Raw genomic sequence first — 18,635 nt, 5'->3', positions numbered from 1 at the left:
GCGTGAAGTGCCTAGTGCTGGAAATAGTGTTTACTGGTTAGCTGCTGTCGCAAAGCGATATCTGTAACTTATATTATTTTTCTAGTGAGACAGTGAAATGGTGGCACTTTTTTTGTTGTTTGTTTTCACTATGGAGTGTTTTTCTTTTGAATAGATATTTAGAACCAATAGTGCCTATCAGTGCCTGTGCTGGGCTTTGCAGACCCACAGTGCCCCAGGGAGAGTTGTGCTTTGATAAACTTTGGGCAAGTGCCTGGCGTTGTCTCCTAGTTCTACCCCTCCCTGTTCCCTTTGGGGCACTATGAGGGCGTTTGAAGGAAGCATTCCTTGAGCTCCCCCAACTACGGACAGAGATTGCAGTTGTGATTGTGACAGGCTCTTGCATGGGGGAAATCTCCTCCCACCCACTTAGACACTAGCTGGCCATTAGAGGTTGAGCCCTGGTCTATCCTAAAAACGCATGTCAGTTTAACTATGTCACTGAAAGTGTGGCAGTTATACTGACTGAACTCCTGATGTAGGCAGTGCTATGTCAATGGGATGGCTTTGCCTGTCGACATAGCAAACGCCTCTCGGGCAGGTGGAGTACCTGCACCAATAGGAGAAGCTCTCTGATCAGCATAGGTAGTGTCTTCACTAAGGGTAAGTCTACACTACAAAATTAGCTCGAATTTATAGAACTTGATTTTTTAGAAAGCAATTTTATACAATCGGTTGTGTGTTTGTTCCCACACTAATGCACTAAGCGCATTAAGTCAGCAGAGGGCGTCCACAGTACCGAGGCTAGCGTTGACTTTCGGAGCGTTGCACTGTGAGTAGCTATCCCACAGTTCCCGCAGTCTCCGCCACCCATTGGAATTCTGGGTTAAGCTCCCAATGTCTGATGGGGCAAAAACATTGTCGCAGGTGGTTTTGGGTACATGTCGACAGTCGCTCCTCCCTCCAGGAAATCAACGGCAGACAATTGTTTTGCGCCTTTTTTCCCGTGCGGGCGCCATACTGCTTTCAGCAGACAGTGCAGTAGGACTGCTAACTGTCATCGTCATCCACCTCTTCTGCTGCCACTCTGCTCTCCTGATGCTATGAATCCACCTCGCAGGTCCTCTATATGACCATCGTCATCCACTGCTTCCGCTCGCACCCTGCTCTCCTGGTGGTCTTGCAGGATCACTTCCGCTGCAACTCTGCTTGGCTGCTCTTGTCTCACCATACCACGGCAAGCGTGCAGCCCGCTCAGCTGTTGTGTCTTGGCAGCAGACAGTGCAGTAGGTCTGCAAAACTGGTCATCCAACCACCGCTTCCCTTGCAACTCTGCTCTCCTGCAGACGACACCATACCATGGCAAGCATGGAGCCCGCTCAGATCACTGTGGCAGTTACGAGCATTCTAAACACCTTGCGCATTATCATGCAGTATATGCAGAACCTCTCCCCCCTTCAATCACCGCTTGCAGAAACAATAAAGTCATTGTTGTTTCAAATCCATGCATTCTTTATTAATTTGTCACACAAATAGGAGGATAACTGCCAAGGTAGCCTGGGAGGGGGGGTGTGGAGGGAAGGACAAGGCCACACTGCACTTCAAAACTTATTGAATGCCAGCTTTCTGTTGTGTGGGCAGTCCTCTGGGGTGGAGTGGTTGGGTGCCCAGAGGGCCCCCCCCCCATGTTCTTGGGCGTCTGGGTGAGGAGGCTATGGAACTTGGGGAGGAGGGCAGATTGGTTATGCAGGGGCTGCAGTGGCAGTCTGTGCCTTTCCTGCACCCCAACCATACGCTGGAGCATGTCAGTTTGATCCTCCAGGAGCCTCAGCATTGCATCCTGCCTCCTCTCATTATGCTGCCACCACCTTTCCTCTTGATCCTGCCACCTGTCCTCTCGCGTGTCCCTCCTGTCCTCGTGTTCATTTTGTGCTTTCCTGGACTCTGCTATTGTCTGCCTCCACGCATTCTGCTGGGATCTTTCAGTTTGGGTGGACAGCATGAGCTCAGAGAACGTTTCATCACGAGTGCGTTTTTTTCGCCTTCTTATCTGCACTAGCCTCTGGGATGGAGATGCTAGTGGCAGCATTGAAACATATGCCGCTGCAGGAGGAAAAAAGGGATAGTAAAATTGAAAGACACATTGGCCTTTTAAAAGTATGGGCTGATGTTTTTGGGTTAACGTGCAGCATAAACCCAACTAACCCCCTCACACACACCCAATTTTCTGGGATGATCGCTTCACCCCTTCCCCCACCACGTGGCTAACAGTGGGGATGATTTCTTTTCAGCCACAGGCAAACAGCCCAGCAGGAATGGCCACCTCTGAATGTCCCCTTAATAAAATTCCCCTGTTTCAACCAGGTGACCATGAATGATATCACTTTCCTGAGGATAACACACAGAGATAAAGAACGGATGTTGCTTGAATGCCAGCAAACAACAGGACCACACACTGCCATGCTTTGTTATGCAATGATTCAAGACTACGTGCTACTGGCCTGGCATGGTAAAGTGTACTACCATGGAGGACGCAATGAGGCTGCTCTCCCCAGAAACCTTTTGCAAAGGCTTTGGGAGTCCCTCCAGAACAGCTTCATTGAGATGTCCCTGGAGGATTTCTGCTCCATCCCCAGACACGTTAACAGACTTTTCTAGTAGCTGTACTGGCCACAAATGCATCCCAAGTCTTCGGGGCAAATTAATCATTCAACACGCTTGCTTTTAAACTGTGTATTATATTTACAAAGGTACACTCACCAGAGGTGCCTTCTCCGTCTTCAAGGTCCAGGAGCCCTGGTTGGGAGGGTACTGTCTCCAGGGTGATAAACAGTTCCTGTCTGTCAGGGAGAACAGCTTCTCTGCTTGCCTGGTGTGTGCTATCATCTTCCTCGTCCCCAAAATCCTCATTCCTGTTGCGAGAGACTCCCTTGCAGGAGTCCACATATAGGTGTGGGGTAGTTGTAGGGGCACCCCCTATAAATGCATGCAGCTCATCAAAGAAGCGGCATGTCTGGGGCTCTGAACCCGAGTAGGCGTTTGCCTCTTGGGATTTTTGGTAGGCTTGCCTGAGCTCCTTCAGTTTCACACAGCATTGCTGCAGGTCCCTGTGGTAGCCTCTGTCCTTCATGCCCTTGGAGATTTTTTCAAATGTTTTGGCATTTTATCTTTTGGAACAGAGTTCTGATAGCACGGATTCGTCTCCCCATACAGCGATCAGATCCAGTACCTCCCGTTCGGTCCATGCTGGAGCTCTTTTGCTATCTGGGACTCCATGGTCACCTATGCTGATGAGATCTGCACGATCAGCTTGCCATGCTGGTCAAACAGGAAATGAAATTCAAAAGTTTGCAGGGCTTTTCCTGTCTACCTGGCCAGTGCATCCGAGTTGAGAGTGCTGTCCAGAGCGGTCACAATGGAGCACTGTGGGATAGCTCCCGGAGGCCAATACGGTCGAATTGTGTCCACACTAACCCAAATTCAACCCAGCAATGTCGATTTCAGCGCTAATCCCCTCGTCGGGGAGGAGTACAGAAATCAATTTTAAGAGCCCATTAAGTCGACAAAAATGGCTTTGTTGTGTGGACGGGTGCAGGGTTAAATCGATCTAACGCTGCTAAATTCAACCTAAACTCGTAGTGTAGACCAGGGCTGAATGCTAAAGTTGTGCTGCAAGTGTAGACAAGCCCTCAGATTATTCCCCTGTGAACTGGAACTGTTTAGTGATTGAAAAAGCACATTAGCCTGAGGCCTGGGCACACTATTTGAAGTTTAAGACTTGTGCCAAAATCACAGATTACAATCAGAGTGAATTTTAATTACTCCATTCAGTTTCAGTTGAATAGTGCATTTTTCTTCAGTTGCATCATCAAAATGTTGTGTAGTGTTGCTGTATGGTTTTAGCAGCTGCTGTGGTCCACACGTGAGATAGCTGCATTTCAGCACCAAAATGATGTTAGGTGCCGTACTATTCCAAATGTTTGTAATAATAGAAATAAGTGATTCTGACAATGTCTATCACTTACAGTGGTTGTCATCAAATTTTTTTACATTTCCAGTTTATAAGTAATTACCTTCACAACAGTATTTGTACTATTCCCTTTCCTGTATAGATATGTAAGGCACTTTAAAATGTTTACTGAGCTATACCTGGCTGACGCTGTCCTGGGAAGGGGTTACACAGTGGGCTGGGGTCTAATAAGAAAGGTATCAAATACATTAGAAATGTTTGAACTGGTATTGAAATAGGCTAGCAGTTCAGGCAATAGGGTCTGTGCGTTCACTTCTTATGTTCTCTGCCTTTGTTTTTTTCAGTATGGTAACCTGCATCTTACCACCAGTCCCAGGGCCCAAGATAAAGGGACTTGATACACATCTGCTAGAGGTGGGTATTACTAAAGAATATAGTGGAATTCAGTGCTACATACTTTGCCAAGCTTTGTAATAATGAATGCAACAAAGATGGCATTTGCATTTAATACTGGAACAAGCCTAACTAGGTACTTTATAGCTTAAATTTGTTTGAGGAATAAGTAAAATGGCCAGGTTGATTATATGGACAGGACATGCCTTTAAGCTACTGCCTTCACTGGGGGGGGGGGAGTGGATTTGAAGAGGGGTACCAGCAGTTACTCTCAGAGGCATTTTCAGAGTAGCAGCCGTGTTAGTCTGTATTCGCAGAAAGAAAAGGAGGACTAGTGGCACGGGTAGAATTTCTGGAGGCAGAGGACAGTGAGGATCAGCAACTGATGCCAAGTCATGAAAAAGGTCACCCCAGTGGCTGTCATAATGCCTCCTAGAGCACCAGGGGCACTTAATGCCTGAGTGACTCTTGTCAGCTCTTTTTTTTAGGATACAGTATATGCTTCCCACAATGCTCTGCTGTCCAGTGGAGAAGAGGTGGCTGGGCCATAGTCTTCCATCATCCTGTCCTTCCCCTCCCCATGGCTGCCTAGTACCATTGTCATCACTAGATTCCCCTGGTCCTTTTGTGCCATAAGCACAAGTTTTGGGGCTATCTGGCCCCTGAACAAGGGGTTCACATGAGGTGCTTGTAGGCTCCCACTATGTTTTGTACCAAAACAAGGTTAGGTTCAGAGTAGCCTTAACCGTATAACTGCACACGTTACAGCAACTGCAGCATTCAAGCATGTTTTCCATGTTATAGGTGTAGACTAATCACTGCGGTCAGGGTGGGAGAGAAATACTAATAACTGATAAATCTTACAGTTGGCCACAAATGCGATTGTAATGTATATTGTTACTATCCCCTCAGACAGGGAGATCCGATGAGTTTTTGAGTGCTCTGGGTTGCCAAGACTTCCCTCCAACATCAGACTGTGAGGACCTACTGGTAGAATTTCTGGAGGTAGATGACAGTGAGGATCAGCAACTGATGCCAAGTCATGAAAAAGGTCATCCCAGTAAAAATATGAAGTTAACACACAAGGAAACAGACAGTGACTCAGGGAGAGGGAGCTGTGACAGCCCTTTCCTGCTCTCTGAGAGGAGCAGGGAGCCCAGAATTCCTCCATCAGCATTTCAAACACCAGATATCAGTGAAATTCCAGAAAATAATGCGAGAAAAAGCAGCTGCAGAATTCAGAGCACAGACCTAAAAGAGATTATACCTTATTTTAGCATTGGTGGTGCAAAGTTATCTACAGGGCCTGGAGCTCAGCTACCTAACAACCAGACTCCTAAATGCTCCTACCACAACATTACGGATGTTTGTAAGATAGCCATTGGCACCATGAATGTGAATGTTTCATCAGTTTTGGGGGGAAATGAAGAAAATCAGTCACAATATTCTAAACCCACTGAAACCATCAGTGAGGAAAAACTGGACAAGAAAGGAGAAGTGGAGAGCTTGCACTCCAGAGTTAACCAAGACAGAATGCAATTGCTGCCCAATGAGAAGTCACCTTTTTTGTCTGCGAAACTAATGGATTATGTAGAAATTCACAAAGTCAACCAAGACGGGGCGTTAGCTGTATTACCGAAACAGAAAGAAAATAGTGGCAAACCTGAAAACTGTACTGTCCCTGGAACCAGCAAGGAATATGCAAAGGTCTCAAGAGTTGTGGACAACAGCATTCTAGTAATAATACCAGTTTCAAGAGTTCAGACCACACCTATGTTTCAAGAACCTCTGAAGGAATCTGTTCAGAACCTTCAACAGAGTCAAACAGAGAAAAATATGAGCCATTGTTTTACAGCTCCAAGTGAGTGCAAAATAGACACTGGTGGATTAGATTACCTCGATCCAACTTCTTTTATGTGCTCCTTTAATTAATTGAAAGTTTGATTATCCTTCTTCAGGTAACACTACAGAGTAAATTAAATCCAATTAAAATGGAATGTTCTTGGGTTACATAGAATTACATTACTAAAGCTCAATTGTAGCTCACACCTTTCTATGTTTTCTACTAGCTGATTGCAGAACAAATTTTTTCATTTTCTAATTGTGATTTATAGATTTTCTTCTGTTAATAGTTATGTACAGTAAAACAAAAGCACATGGCATGGTTTCTTGGAAAACCCTTACAAATTGGGGTATAATAAAGAGAAAAAAGGGATTTGTAGGTTTATGTAATTAGAATAAATAAACCTCAGATCATTAAAATAGCTTTTCAATTTAGGGAGAAAGGACAAAGAAGTGGATATTTTGTGCCATGGAAAACTACATTGTAAACAAAATTATTGAACTTTGCATTTCTTCTGTTATTTGATGAAAACTAGCCAAATATTGCAGGTTCAACAAAGATACAAAATTTGGGGAGGTCGGTCAGTATACCATGAGTAAGGCTAAGATTTTATCACGGATATTTTTAGTAAAAGTCATGGACAGGTCACGGGCGATAAAGAAAAATTCACAGAAGCCATGACTGTCCATGACTTACTAAAAATGTCCATGGCAAAATGGGGAGCTGCGGAGTCCCCACACCACCCACATGGCTGGGCAGCTCAGAGCTCCAGGGGCCCTTACCACCCATGGGGGCTTGGGGCTCCAGGGTCCCCCACTGCCTGCGGTGGATCAGAGATCCCAGGGGCCGCAAGCTGAGGGGTACCTCCACCACCCTCGGGGGGGGGGGGGGGCAGAGGGACCCTGCAACTCCCAGCTGCTGTGGGCTGAAGTCACAGAGGTCTCTGGAAGTCCAGGATTCCGTGACTTGCGCAACCTCCGTGACAAAATCGTAGCCTTACCCATGATTGTTCATACAGTTCCTAGACCATGTATACTGCTGATGAACTACTATGGCATACAGTGTATTTTTTCTTAATGAATTCTAAACACTGGTATAGGTTTTTCTATTATATATTTTTTTCAATCCTAAAAAAAAAGTTAGTTTTTTGGATGTTGACGATTTCACATATAAAAGATAATACTGTATGTTAAAGTAACAGTAGCAAAGCAGTAAATTATTCTCAACATATTTTCCTGCTTCCTTTCAGTATGATGAATAAACTACATCCCACCCATCTCTTAGCCAAATAGAACTAAACAATGTTCACTTTTATTGAAAGGAAAGAACACTATTTGATAGACTGCCTTATTGTACATAATATAAAAATCTACTTTAGTAAAAGCCCATGAGTTCAACAATGTATTTTTGAAGACTATTTTTCTAAAGTAAAAATAAAATATTTTCTAACTTCCCAGAACTATTTACCTACCTGACAACTTCACTGATTTTTTCTGCTAATGCAGGAAGAGGTGATAAAAAGTGAAGCTATCATTTCAATAGTGAAACACCAAAATAACTAAAGGAGACTTGTAGAATAATGAAGGATATGAAGTAACTTTTGAATATATATTTCTAATCGACTGTAGATGTAATACAATGAATTGAGAATTAGTTAGTCCATTTATTTTATCAACTATTCCTGTAAAACTAAGTGGAATGTTAAGTTCTGGGGGCTCTGTCCCTCCCTAAATTGCTGTCTTCCTGCTGGCCTGTGGACTGTTCCATACAAGTAACTGTGTAAAGTCAATCCGCAATGGAATGACATCCCCCTACATCCTAACACAAAAGATAGGCTTTTCCCTGAGCCAGGGAGGACATTTTAAAGAAGTTACGTTTGCCAAAATGGATGTCTCCCTGTCCAAGCTCAATAGGATGAAGAGCCATGACCCCTGACGTCAAAGAGCCTCTACTCTGCTAAAATTAAGAAGGAGGAGGGGTCATAGATTTGGTCTGGGGCAGTTCCCCCCCTAATGAAAATGGAGCAATAGAGCCTTCTGCCATTGCTAGTAACTGAGGCTGGCAGGAAGCAGCCCAGTCACCCCAAAATGACAACTGGAAATAATGGCACTCCTTTTCTGACCCTCTGCCCCCGCCGCAAGAAAAGCTTTATTTTCTAAAGGAAAATACAGTCAAATGATGATGTATTTGTCTCCCTTGCAATTGGGCTAAGTACAGAATATACTTAGCTAAGTAACATCCATAGGTATAGTGGCCCAGTGAGATGGGGAAGAAGGTCAGGCTGAGGATAGCGCATTGTGTTGTGCAAGTGATGGGAAATATATTTACAGGACATGCACACACCTTCCCCATCCCACCCCTTCCCCTCAACAGTTCTGGAGTTTTCCAGTAGGCACCTTTTTGGGCTTGTGCACTGAGCCAGCTGCTTAGCCAACATACAGAAGGCCACATCTAACAGAGCCCACACATACTACCTTCGGGCCATAGGAAAGCCCCTCTTTGTTCATCTGTCTACTTAACTCTGACACAGTAAGACTTTGGAGAGGCATTAATTGTAAAAAGAACACAATGTTATGTAGATATCAAATACACTGTGTGTGTCTGTCTCTGTCTGTCTGTCTACACAGTGATCACCCTTAAACTATTTTACTTTGTTGTGGATAACTAGATTACTTTACTGCACTGTTTGCAGTATTTTCTCTACATTGTATAGGGAATGCCATGATTATTGCAGTGAAATTATCTATTATCAAAAAGAAAAGTTGAATGTTTTTTGGGGGGGAGCAGGAAGGATGCACACTCGGTTAATACACAATGACCCTATCTGTCTCTGTTTGAAAGTTCTTTATCTGGACTTCAGTTTCCTAACTGTGGATCTGGTACAGTCAGTTCCAATCAGACACTCTCCTTTTGTTATTACTGATAGTCATACCTAAGCCCCCAAAAAATTATTAAGTATATTAGGGCCAGATTCTCAGGCTCACTCTAGGCCCTATGTGTCTGATAGTAAAAAGGCAGGTTGCTCAGCCTGTAGATTCCCCTTACATAGGGGAAATCTCTGGAGTAACATTCAGTTAGATAGCATAGGGGGTACAGCCAGGGGAAAAGCGATGTGCCTCTGGTCCTAAGAAGTCATTGTGTCCGGACAATCAGTCACAACTTAGAGCAATCTTTAGCCTTCTCGAAATTTCATTATGAGTTCAGTCAGTCCATATCCCAAGGATCAGGGTTTTATACTCACTGCTCACCTCTGTTTCTGTACTGTGCATTGCCTGGCTGGACCAGATAATCTGGATCATTATGATTTTCTGGGCTAGGTCCATTCTAGTTCCAACATCCCTCTGTTAATTTGAAGAACTTGAGATGATAAGGCATTAAGAGACGTATTTTCAGAAACTTGACACATGCAAACCCCAAATTGCCATGAGGAGAAAATGGGCATTTTTGCCTATAAATACAGCTTTGTACACACATAAAATGGAGGCCCTTTTGAACATTTGGTCTAAAATACTTGTTGTGATGCAAACAAGGTGCCCAATCTCTCTCTCTCTGTGGGAGATCTCATATACAGATAAACAGACCCAATGGCCCAAACCCAAAGGGAGCAGACGGACCATGACTGCTATTCCATACATCAGTTGGCAGAGCAGCTGTGGAAGGACTGCAGTGCTGCCTAAAGCAAGTCCAAGGACATAGATTCTATCCTGCTTCCCCCCCCCTCATGACACCAGATCACTGTGGCTTTGTTCAAAGAGGTTAAATTTCAGCTTAAGTGAATAAGCACTCTCCCTGGCTGGTTTGAAGCAGCTAGAGTGTAATTCAGTCTAAATACATCTCTTGAGTGAATTGTTCGAGTTTCCTTTTTTTGAGGAAGCGAGCGGGGGAGATGTTAGATAATTAAATAAGGGTGTTCATTTGGAAAATCATTTGCATATAAATTCTCAATTCCATGTATGTGTGTATATATGCACACATTTAAGTAGCAATTTGATTTTAAATAATAATTCTTCTTCTCTGGATGTGTACCTTCCAAGAGCCAATGGAGTTGTGCAGAACATCATCCTCGAATTTGATCCGTTGACATTTGGAAAGTACATGTGCACATGAAGTTGAGAATAAAAAAAATATTCTTCAGTCTGATACTCATATTTATGGCTCTTTGGATGTTCAGTCATTTAATCTTCATAATTTCAAATAGGATTTTTATTTACAGCTGTTTAAGGAATATGTTCTCATGTGGGAATAAAATGAGATTATATTACAAGCAGTGGTGAGCTGGAGCTGGTTCACACCGGTTCACTGGAACCGGTTGTTAAATTTAGAAGCCCTTTTAGAACCGGAGGGGATCTGGGGTGGGGGGGGCGCGAGGAGGGCCGCCCATGCCGCAGCAGGTAACCTGGGAAGCATGCAGGGGAACCGCTCCCCACCCCAGCTCACCTCTGCCTCCCTGGGCCTGAGCACGAAGCCGCCGCCTGCTTCTCAGCCCTCCCAGGCTTCCCATGCAAACAGCTGATTCGCAGGAAGCCGGGGGGTGGAGAAGCAGAGCGGGGCGGCGTGTTCAGGGGAGGAGGTGGAGCAGAGGTGAGGTGAGCTGGAGTCGGGCGTGGGGCGGGGAGCTGCCGGTGGGTGCTCTGCACCCACCAAATTTTCCCCATGGGAGCTCTAGCCCCGGAGCACCCACGGAGTTGGCACCTAAGGCGCCACTTTTGATATGATCAGTGGGGGGAGCAGCCGCTCCCTCTGTTCCCCCCTACCTACACTCCCCCGCCCCTAGGAGCCAGGGGGACCTGCCGGATGCTTCCTGGGAGCTGCCCCAGGTAAGCACAGCCAGGACTCCCCACCTCGCCCCCCCCCGGCAGGTCCCTCTGGCTCTTAGGGGCGGGTTGGGCACCCACTACAGTGGCCCACGAGACCCTCCTGCCCGGTTCTGGGGGCAGTCAGGGGAGGGGGATGGATGGGGCAGGGGTCCGGGGGGGGAGTGGCATCAAGATACGTGGGGGATTGGATGGGGCAGGAGTCCTGGAGGGTGGGGGTGGGCAACGACCCCCTCGTGGGGTGAGGAGGGAACCAGCTGTTAAGATTTTGGCAGCTCATCACTGGTTACAGGTACCTATAAATCAGGTTTCTGCAAAGGCACCTTACACTAGCCTAGAAGACGACTTCTCACATCACCTCTGATAGACAGACAGATGGATGAACTACCTACTAGAATTCTTCCCAATAAATAGCCCTCCAGCAGTTGCTTTGCTATTCAGATCTCTCTCTTGGAAAGATGGTCAAATAGGCTCCATGCTTTTTCTATGTCACGTCTGTGAATATGTTAGATCAATAGTGCACTACTTTTTAAATAAAGTATAAGCTCTAAAATGAAAGCATAAAGGCTCCACTGAAAGATGCTAATTTGTTTTCTAAAAATACACTAAATTATTTTTAAATGTTTTTAAAATTAACTACCTCCCCTTTGGGCTAAAAACAGTTTTATAAATAAAAGATCTACTTTCCTTCAGTATTGAAAAAGATGATGTCTTATGCTTTTAAATTTTCTAATTAGGCTGTTTTTGTTTTAGCAGACACATTTTTGATGTATGGCCCTGTATTTTCTGTGTAATGTTTGGTGCTTTTAAGTAGTTGTCTATGTGCTTTAGTGAATTTGGGACATGTGGTCTCAAAACTACCTGTCACATGAAAAATATGATCTCTGAAGAGTGCTCTTTATGATGAAATAATCCTTTACAGTCATATTACATACAAATGTACATATCTGTCCATAAACAGTACAAATATGGGAAAGTATGTGTCTATAGAACAAAACTGAATAACAAACCTGTAATCATAATGCATTTGTGTTGAAGCAGTGAATGCTATGTAAATGCTTTGATTTATGTCTGTCTAGATAGCTTGAACTACAAATGCACGGTAGCTTTACACTATTATTCAAATATTTAAAGTACAGTAACAGCAGTTAATTAAAAGTGAATATTCAGCTTTTACTTTCCAACCACTAAAGCACTGTGCATGTGGAGTTCTCATTAGGAAGCCAGCTAATGTGCTTAGTCATTTTTCATTAACTTTAAACAACTTGAAAGAGTTATACAGGGAAACCAAAGTAACCTTGGCCAGTTAATGGATAACATATGTCCTTTCTAAAGCCATAGTCATGTTGAAATCAAGCACATGTCATGTTTTTAGGCTCCATATTTTCAAAGGAATCACTACCTCTGGTTTTTTTTCTCCCTTTAAAAAGGCAAACAGAAGCATTTCACTTGAAGTGTCAAATTGGAAATAATTATTGTAGCAAATACAAAAAAAAAAAAGCCATCTTATGTTACAGTTGCTTTTGTTGTATGACAGCCTGTCATGGAGGCACCATTAAAAACCATTTAATCTGTTGCATTAGAACAATTAAAATAGATTATTATGGATACATAGTGAGTGAGGTGGGATATTTGTGTGAAAAATTACATGTCTTTTCAGTTCATTGGAAGGCCCAGACTGGTGTGCTGGGCATCTGCCATGTTTCTGGTGTGTCAGTCTCTTTCCTGGGCTGTGTGGCCAGTTAGCTGGTCACTGCTGCTCCTTTACCGGTGCCCAGCTCATCAAAGGTGAGTGAGCTGAGTGGTTATAGATATTCAGGTTCTAGGTCAGACAAATTGACCTGAGCATTTATCATAGTGTTTGCTGTGCTCAGACACCTGCTGCTAGGTTGAACCTCTTCAGCCCTTACCCTCTCACTATGTGGTAATGGAGAATAGCCACCCCTTTCCCAACAGTGAACTCGCATCTCCTCCACCAACACCACCAACCAAAAAGCAAGACCCTTGGCTCCCATCTGATTCCCATACCTATGGAGGTGAGAAAGGGGGGCTGTATTTCCTTGCTTGGGATTGAGGTAGAAATTCCTGCTGCTGTGGCTCCCAAGAGTCTCAAGACTCTTGTGGTATCAACAGCTACATCTCTTCCCTCCATTTTCTCTAGACCAGGTACCTGCAGGATGCGATGAATACATGCTAGGTAGGGGTTAGAAATAAGTGATGCATAAGAGTTGTTGCAAGTGAGTAGAATGAGAGAAGAGTGCAGATACGAGTGCTGGGCAATGCGGAATGAGTGAGTGGATGACTGAAACGGTAGGATATACTAGAGCGGGGGTATGTCTACAGTTCGAGCTAGAGATGTAAAATTCAGTTCAAGGAGGCATCCTGCACTACTGTACTCAAATTAGGCAGGAGGGGCTAGCTGCCTGAGTACGTACCTACCATCTTGGATGGGTGCATCCTCAGGGCGGCTAGTCCCTGCTGTCATTCGTGCTGTGACAGCTACACTATTTTTAGTGTAGCTCCATCAGTGCTAGCACAGGTATGTCTCCTCGAGCTGGAAATTACAACTTCCTGCTCCAGCACAGACGTACCCACGAGAGAGGAAGTGACTGAGTAGGATAGTGGTGAGAGTGACTCGGGAAAGTTGGAAAGTGCATGAGAGGTGAAAAATGGAGGCAGAAGAGGACAAGGGAAGAATGAGAAGAGGGAACACTACTAAACGAGTTTGAAAGACAACATTGTGGAAGGAGAGAAGTACAATACAGGGAAAGAAAGAATGGAACAGGAATAATGAAAAGGGGATTATTAAACATTAAGAAATTAGATGTTAGAAAACAGACAAAAATTCAATGGAAAAGAGACACCAAAACATAAAATAAAATGAAATAAAAAGTGACAAAGAAAAGGGAAGAGAAGGGATTAGACATTGCTATGGATAATGAGAACATCTACAGCTACATTAGATAGTATAAAATATATAAGGGATAGAAGCCCTCATGTTTCAGGGCCTAGTATAACAATAACCAGTCAGATTTATGAGGAAACTTTCCCTCTGGGTTAGTTATTCCATAATGATCCTCTCAGGGGTTTCTTGCACTTCCCTCTGAAGCATCTGATACTGGCCACTGTCAGAAACAGAATACGGGAAGAGCTGGACAACTGGTTTGATCCAGTCTGGGAGTTCCTATGTTCTGAATAAGAACAAATGCAAGGGAAATATAGTGGGCCAATTTTTGCAACTTTACTCATTTGCATCATTTAAACCACACACCCTATTTTAACTCTAACGTTCTTGTTTCTCTTAAGTTGTATTCCTTTTTGTCAGTCAAAGTATGTGGCATCTTGTCAGCCTCAAGCAGTGAAAGACTGATGATTCCACTAAACAGGCCATTGAAGTGAAAAGGAATCATTTGATTTTTCCTGTGACAATATACAAATCAGGTATCTTCTAAAGCAGAAAAGATTCATCTTGCAGATAAATTTTCAAAGTTGAGAGGTATGCGATGGAAATACAATTTTATTCCCATTCAGCAGAGTCATTCCTATAAAAATTCCTATACCCAAACTTTTGGTGGGGCCTAATGAAAACAATATGCTAAAAGTTAGGCTTACAATACGCACTGCATTGTTGCATGTTGAAGATGCAAGGGCGAAGGGAAAGACTGTTTTCTCCCCTTCTTCCTTCCCCCCCCACCAAGGGTGAAAGCCCAGATAACTACCTGTGATGCTACTAGCCCTTTGGCTTTCTCCTGTCTCAGAGACTTGCTCTTTATTTAAATGGATCTTCTTCATTGGTGGGTGATGCTGCTCTTAGGACTCCCTCATCCTGAGAGCCCCCAACTCTCACTGAAGTCAATAGGAATCAAGGGCTCTCAGAAACTTCCAGGCAAGTATCCTATAGTAGTGAATTCCCTAAGCTAAACCAGGAAGACTAGTGGCATTGATTGATTTTTACAGGCTGCTGGAAATCCTTGTAGAAATCATTTCTAGAAAATATCCCATATGGCTCACACAAGATAGCACGTCTGAAAACAATCTGACCCTTTTGTTAAGCCCCACAATGATGCATCCACCTTTTACTAGCATTAGTAAACATGCATGGAGTAGAATGATATTGGGCCATGTTCCTTAATGATGATGTTATGGTGCTTTGGCTACTAATTCATTCTCCTTCACGCCAAAGGGAAAGGAAAGTCACCCCTCTTAGGGTCAGATATACCCAGACTGACATTCTTGCTATTGCTCCTGCTTTTGCTATTACTGCTCATTGTCCATCTTGGAAAACAGTCTTTCCAGCATGACTACAAATGCCATTTTTTGTTCTGGTTAACAGCTGCATCAATCCCATATATGAGTTACATTGCTCAGGGCTTGTCTACACTTACCAGAGGACTGACGCTGCAGCAATCGATGCATCGGCGGTTGATTTAGCGGGTCTTCTGGCGGTCGATTTAGTGGGTCTAGTGAAGACCCACTAAATTGACCACTGATCGCTCCCCCATCGACTCCTGTACTCCACTGGATCAAGAAAAGTAAGGGGAGTTGACAGGAGTGGACCCCACAGTAAGTAGATCTAAGCTAAGTTGATTTGAGTTATGCTATTCACGTAACTCAAATTGCATAGCTTAGATCTACTTTTCCCTTTAAGGTAGACAAGGCCTCAGAGATACTCAGTGTCGTGTATCTGGGATTCTGAAACTTCCTTCTTGGTACTTAATAGATTTAGTTTTGAGTCCATGTTTAAAATGTAGCAATTCTGTGAATGCCAGTGTGAATGAATACTGTCCATAAAAAATAACTAATAAACTTTATGGTAGCTAAAAATGTCTATTTTCTCAAGCTTCTCACATGTCATTGTTTGGGCGCAGAACAGAGGGAGGCTGCAGAATATCTGTTTCTTGCCCAATTCCTGCTTGATGCGTCACATCAACAGGTCTCTTTAAGAAACTGTGGCAAATTGCCAGCACTACTTTGATGGGTCTCGCACTTTCTCTTCTTGGGGAGAGTTCAGGGCACCATTTCTCGCCCCTGAACTGGGGTATTAACTGCCCCACTAGTGTTCTAGAGGAGGGAAGTGGAGAGGGAGGGACCCAGGCCCGCCCTCTATGCCGGGTCCCAGCCCAGGGGCCCTAGGGATAGCAGTAGACCGCTTGAACTAGCGGTTCCTTCCCCTGGACTACTTTCCTCTCCTGCCCTTCAGCTTATGGGGCTTCCTTCCCTCCCTCTGCAAAAACCAGGTGTCCCTTTACCTAGAGTCTTGGTCTTCTTAGCCCACCGCAGCACTTCTCCAAACTCTCCTCTGCTTCCCTCCAAACTGCTCTCTGCTCTAACACCAATCCACTCTGCTTCAACTCCTCCAAACTGCTCTCTGCTCCAACACCAATCCACTCTGCTTCAACTCCTCCTCTTATCTGATTGAAGGAGGGGGGTTTTATCAGGTGACTAGCTTCAGGTGCTCTAATTGGCTTCAGGTGCTTTAATTAATCTATAGCAAACTTTCTTCCCTCTCCAGGGAAGAAGGCTCCCTTCTAACACTCTCCTGCTGCCCTCTGGCCTGGGCTTTCCTTGCTTTTTGCCCCTGCTGTAGTTCCCCCGCCCCCCGCGACTGGGCCAGACACTTTTTCTTCATTTTGTTTTGTTTTGTTTTTTGCTGCCGTTCTAGTGCTGGTTGGCTGCCAGCTTGCCTGCCAGCCCCCCCACGCCTGCCCTTGGACGCTGCTATTGCTTCAGCTGCAACCCCCGGAGAAGGGGGGGAGGACTGCCGATCCGCTCCCCGGAGGAGGGGAGTGGACGCCCCCAGACCCAACCGTTTTGCTGTTTGTTTGTGGACCCGCAATTAATCGTCTTCTTATCTTTGCTTGGCATTTTTGGAATGCTCCACAAAGACCGGGAGAGAAGACAGCTGACAAAGACATCGCCCGGGGAAGTTACAAATCATCGTGGAGGGGGTCATAAGACTGAGTAACTTTTGAACTGTACTCTCGTGTGGGGGGAGTTTGACTGTGTCTTACCTGCATTTGTAGGGGCACGGGGGTGTGGCACAAAGCTGCCCCCCGATCCATCGGTGCCCCCCCCAACACTACTACAACCGTCATGGCCCCCCCCGCCATCCATCCCTGCTGGCAACCTGCCATCTGCCTCTAGCCTAAACTGCTTGCTTTGAATTCCATCACCCGGACCAGACACAACAGCCGACCAAATGAGACTCTTTGGATAAACGCATGTGGGTCCATGTTCCCCCCCCCACCCCCAGACTACCCACCCCACAGTTTGCCCCTACTACCTGACCCCAACTCCTGTTTCCTTCCCCTGTCCAGTCCGACCCATTTGGCCAGCCCCTGCCTGCAGCCCAACAGGGAGAAGTGGTTAATCTGCTTCCCCCTCTCCCCTCCTCCTTCTGGTGTCTCCCTGTCTCTCCCTGCTCACAATGGCGGGCAATGAGAGGGGTGAGGTCCCTCTAACAACCTCAGTTGCCCCTCCCCCACCTACCCCCCTGCCCAACCCCCCAGCCCTCCCCCCCCACTGCTGTCAAAACATCTGCCACCGCCCCCAATGGGGCATCGGCAGCAGGAGGCACCCGGGCGATTACTGCTGCTGCAACGTCCACCACCCCCCCAGATTCTAGGAAACCCCCCCCAGTTGGCCGGAAAGGCCAGGGTGTGAAGAAAGGAAAGGGCCCCGCTAAAACCACCAGGCCCTCCATGGCAGGGGCTGCCTCCACCGCTGTGGCCTCGTCATCGACCATGGCATCCCTCCCCACTGTTCCCTCCACCAGCTCTGCGAGCATCCCTCCCCTGGCCCCCAGGATGTATGCCCGGGTGGTGGCACCCCCCCACACCTGCCGCCTCGTCATCTCGCCCACCCACCGCCTCCGCTACCATCAATAGCAGCCGGGGCCCCTTTCCCACCATGACCAGGAAGCACGGTGTCCATTGCCTCCTGGTCCCCACCTTGCCCCACGTGGAGACATACGTGCAGGCGTTGGCGAGGGTGGTAGGACCCACGGCTATCGTGGCGGCCTCCAAAATGTACGGGAAGGTCATCTTTTTCTTAGCATCGGAGGCTGCCGCCCAGGAGGCAGTGGAGAAGGGCCTGGCAGTGGGGGGGGGGGTCTTTGTCCCCCTGGAGCCGCTAGAGGACCTGGGCGTTCACCTAGTCCTCACCTCCGTCCCTCCCTTTCTACCCAATGCCACCCTGTTACCCACTCTCTCCACCCTGGGGAAACTTGTTTCTGTCATCAGCCCTCTCCCGTTGGGCTGCAAGGACCCCACCCTCCATCACGTCCTTTCGTTCCGCTGGCAAGTGCAGCTTCTACCGCCGCCGGCAGCGCATGACGGAGAGGCGCTCAAGGGGTCCTTCCTAGTCCCCTACCAGGGAGCCCGCTATCGGGTCTTTTACTCCACAGGAGAAGCCCGGTGCTACCTCCGCTGCTCAGCGGGGCATGTCCGAAGAGACTGCCCTTTGACCCAGCAGGGAGGGGAACCCGAGACCCGGCAGGACGTCGGCTCCGTCGTTGCCGACGCCCCTGGCTGCCCAGCACCTGAAACCACCTCTCTTCCTGCTCAATCCACCGCTGCTCCCGTCCGGGCCCAAGAGACACCTCCCCTGCAACGCCCAGACGAGCAAGGGAATCCCA

At 46.2% G+C, this 18,635-nt stretch overlaps 1 protein-coding gene across 20 annotated transcripts in view; it reads left to right on the top strand.

Annotated features, from left to right (window-relative positions):
• The window catches only part of PRLR (prolactin receptor), a 325,280-nt gene extending 314,155 nt beyond the window's left edge, over window positions 1-11,125 (top strand). For all 20 annotated transcript variants that reach the window (XM_073343732.1, XM_073343723.1, XM_073343728.1 and 17 more), the window contains 2 exons: window positions 4,294-4,363; window positions 5,255-11,125. In XM_073343732.1, the coding sequence (XP_073199833.1) occupies window positions 4,294-4,363; window positions 5,255-6,274 (1,090 nt within the window). In that variant the 3' untranslated portion in view covers window positions 6,275-11,125. The remainder of the gene's footprint in view (window positions 1-4,293; window positions 4,364-5,254) is intronic.
• The last annotated feature ends 7,510 nt before the right edge of the window (window positions 11,126-18,635 follow it).

The sequence above is a fragment of the Lepidochelys kempii genome, chromosome 5 (assembly GCF_965140265.1).
Source record: "Lepidochelys kempii isolate rLepKem1 chromosome 5, rLepKem1.hap2, whole genome shotgun sequence".
NCBI classification, from domain to species: domain Eukaryota; kingdom Metazoa; phylum Chordata; order Testudines; family Cheloniidae; genus Lepidochelys; species Lepidochelys kempii.
This window is presented reverse-complemented; position numbering and strand designations above follow the sequence as displayed.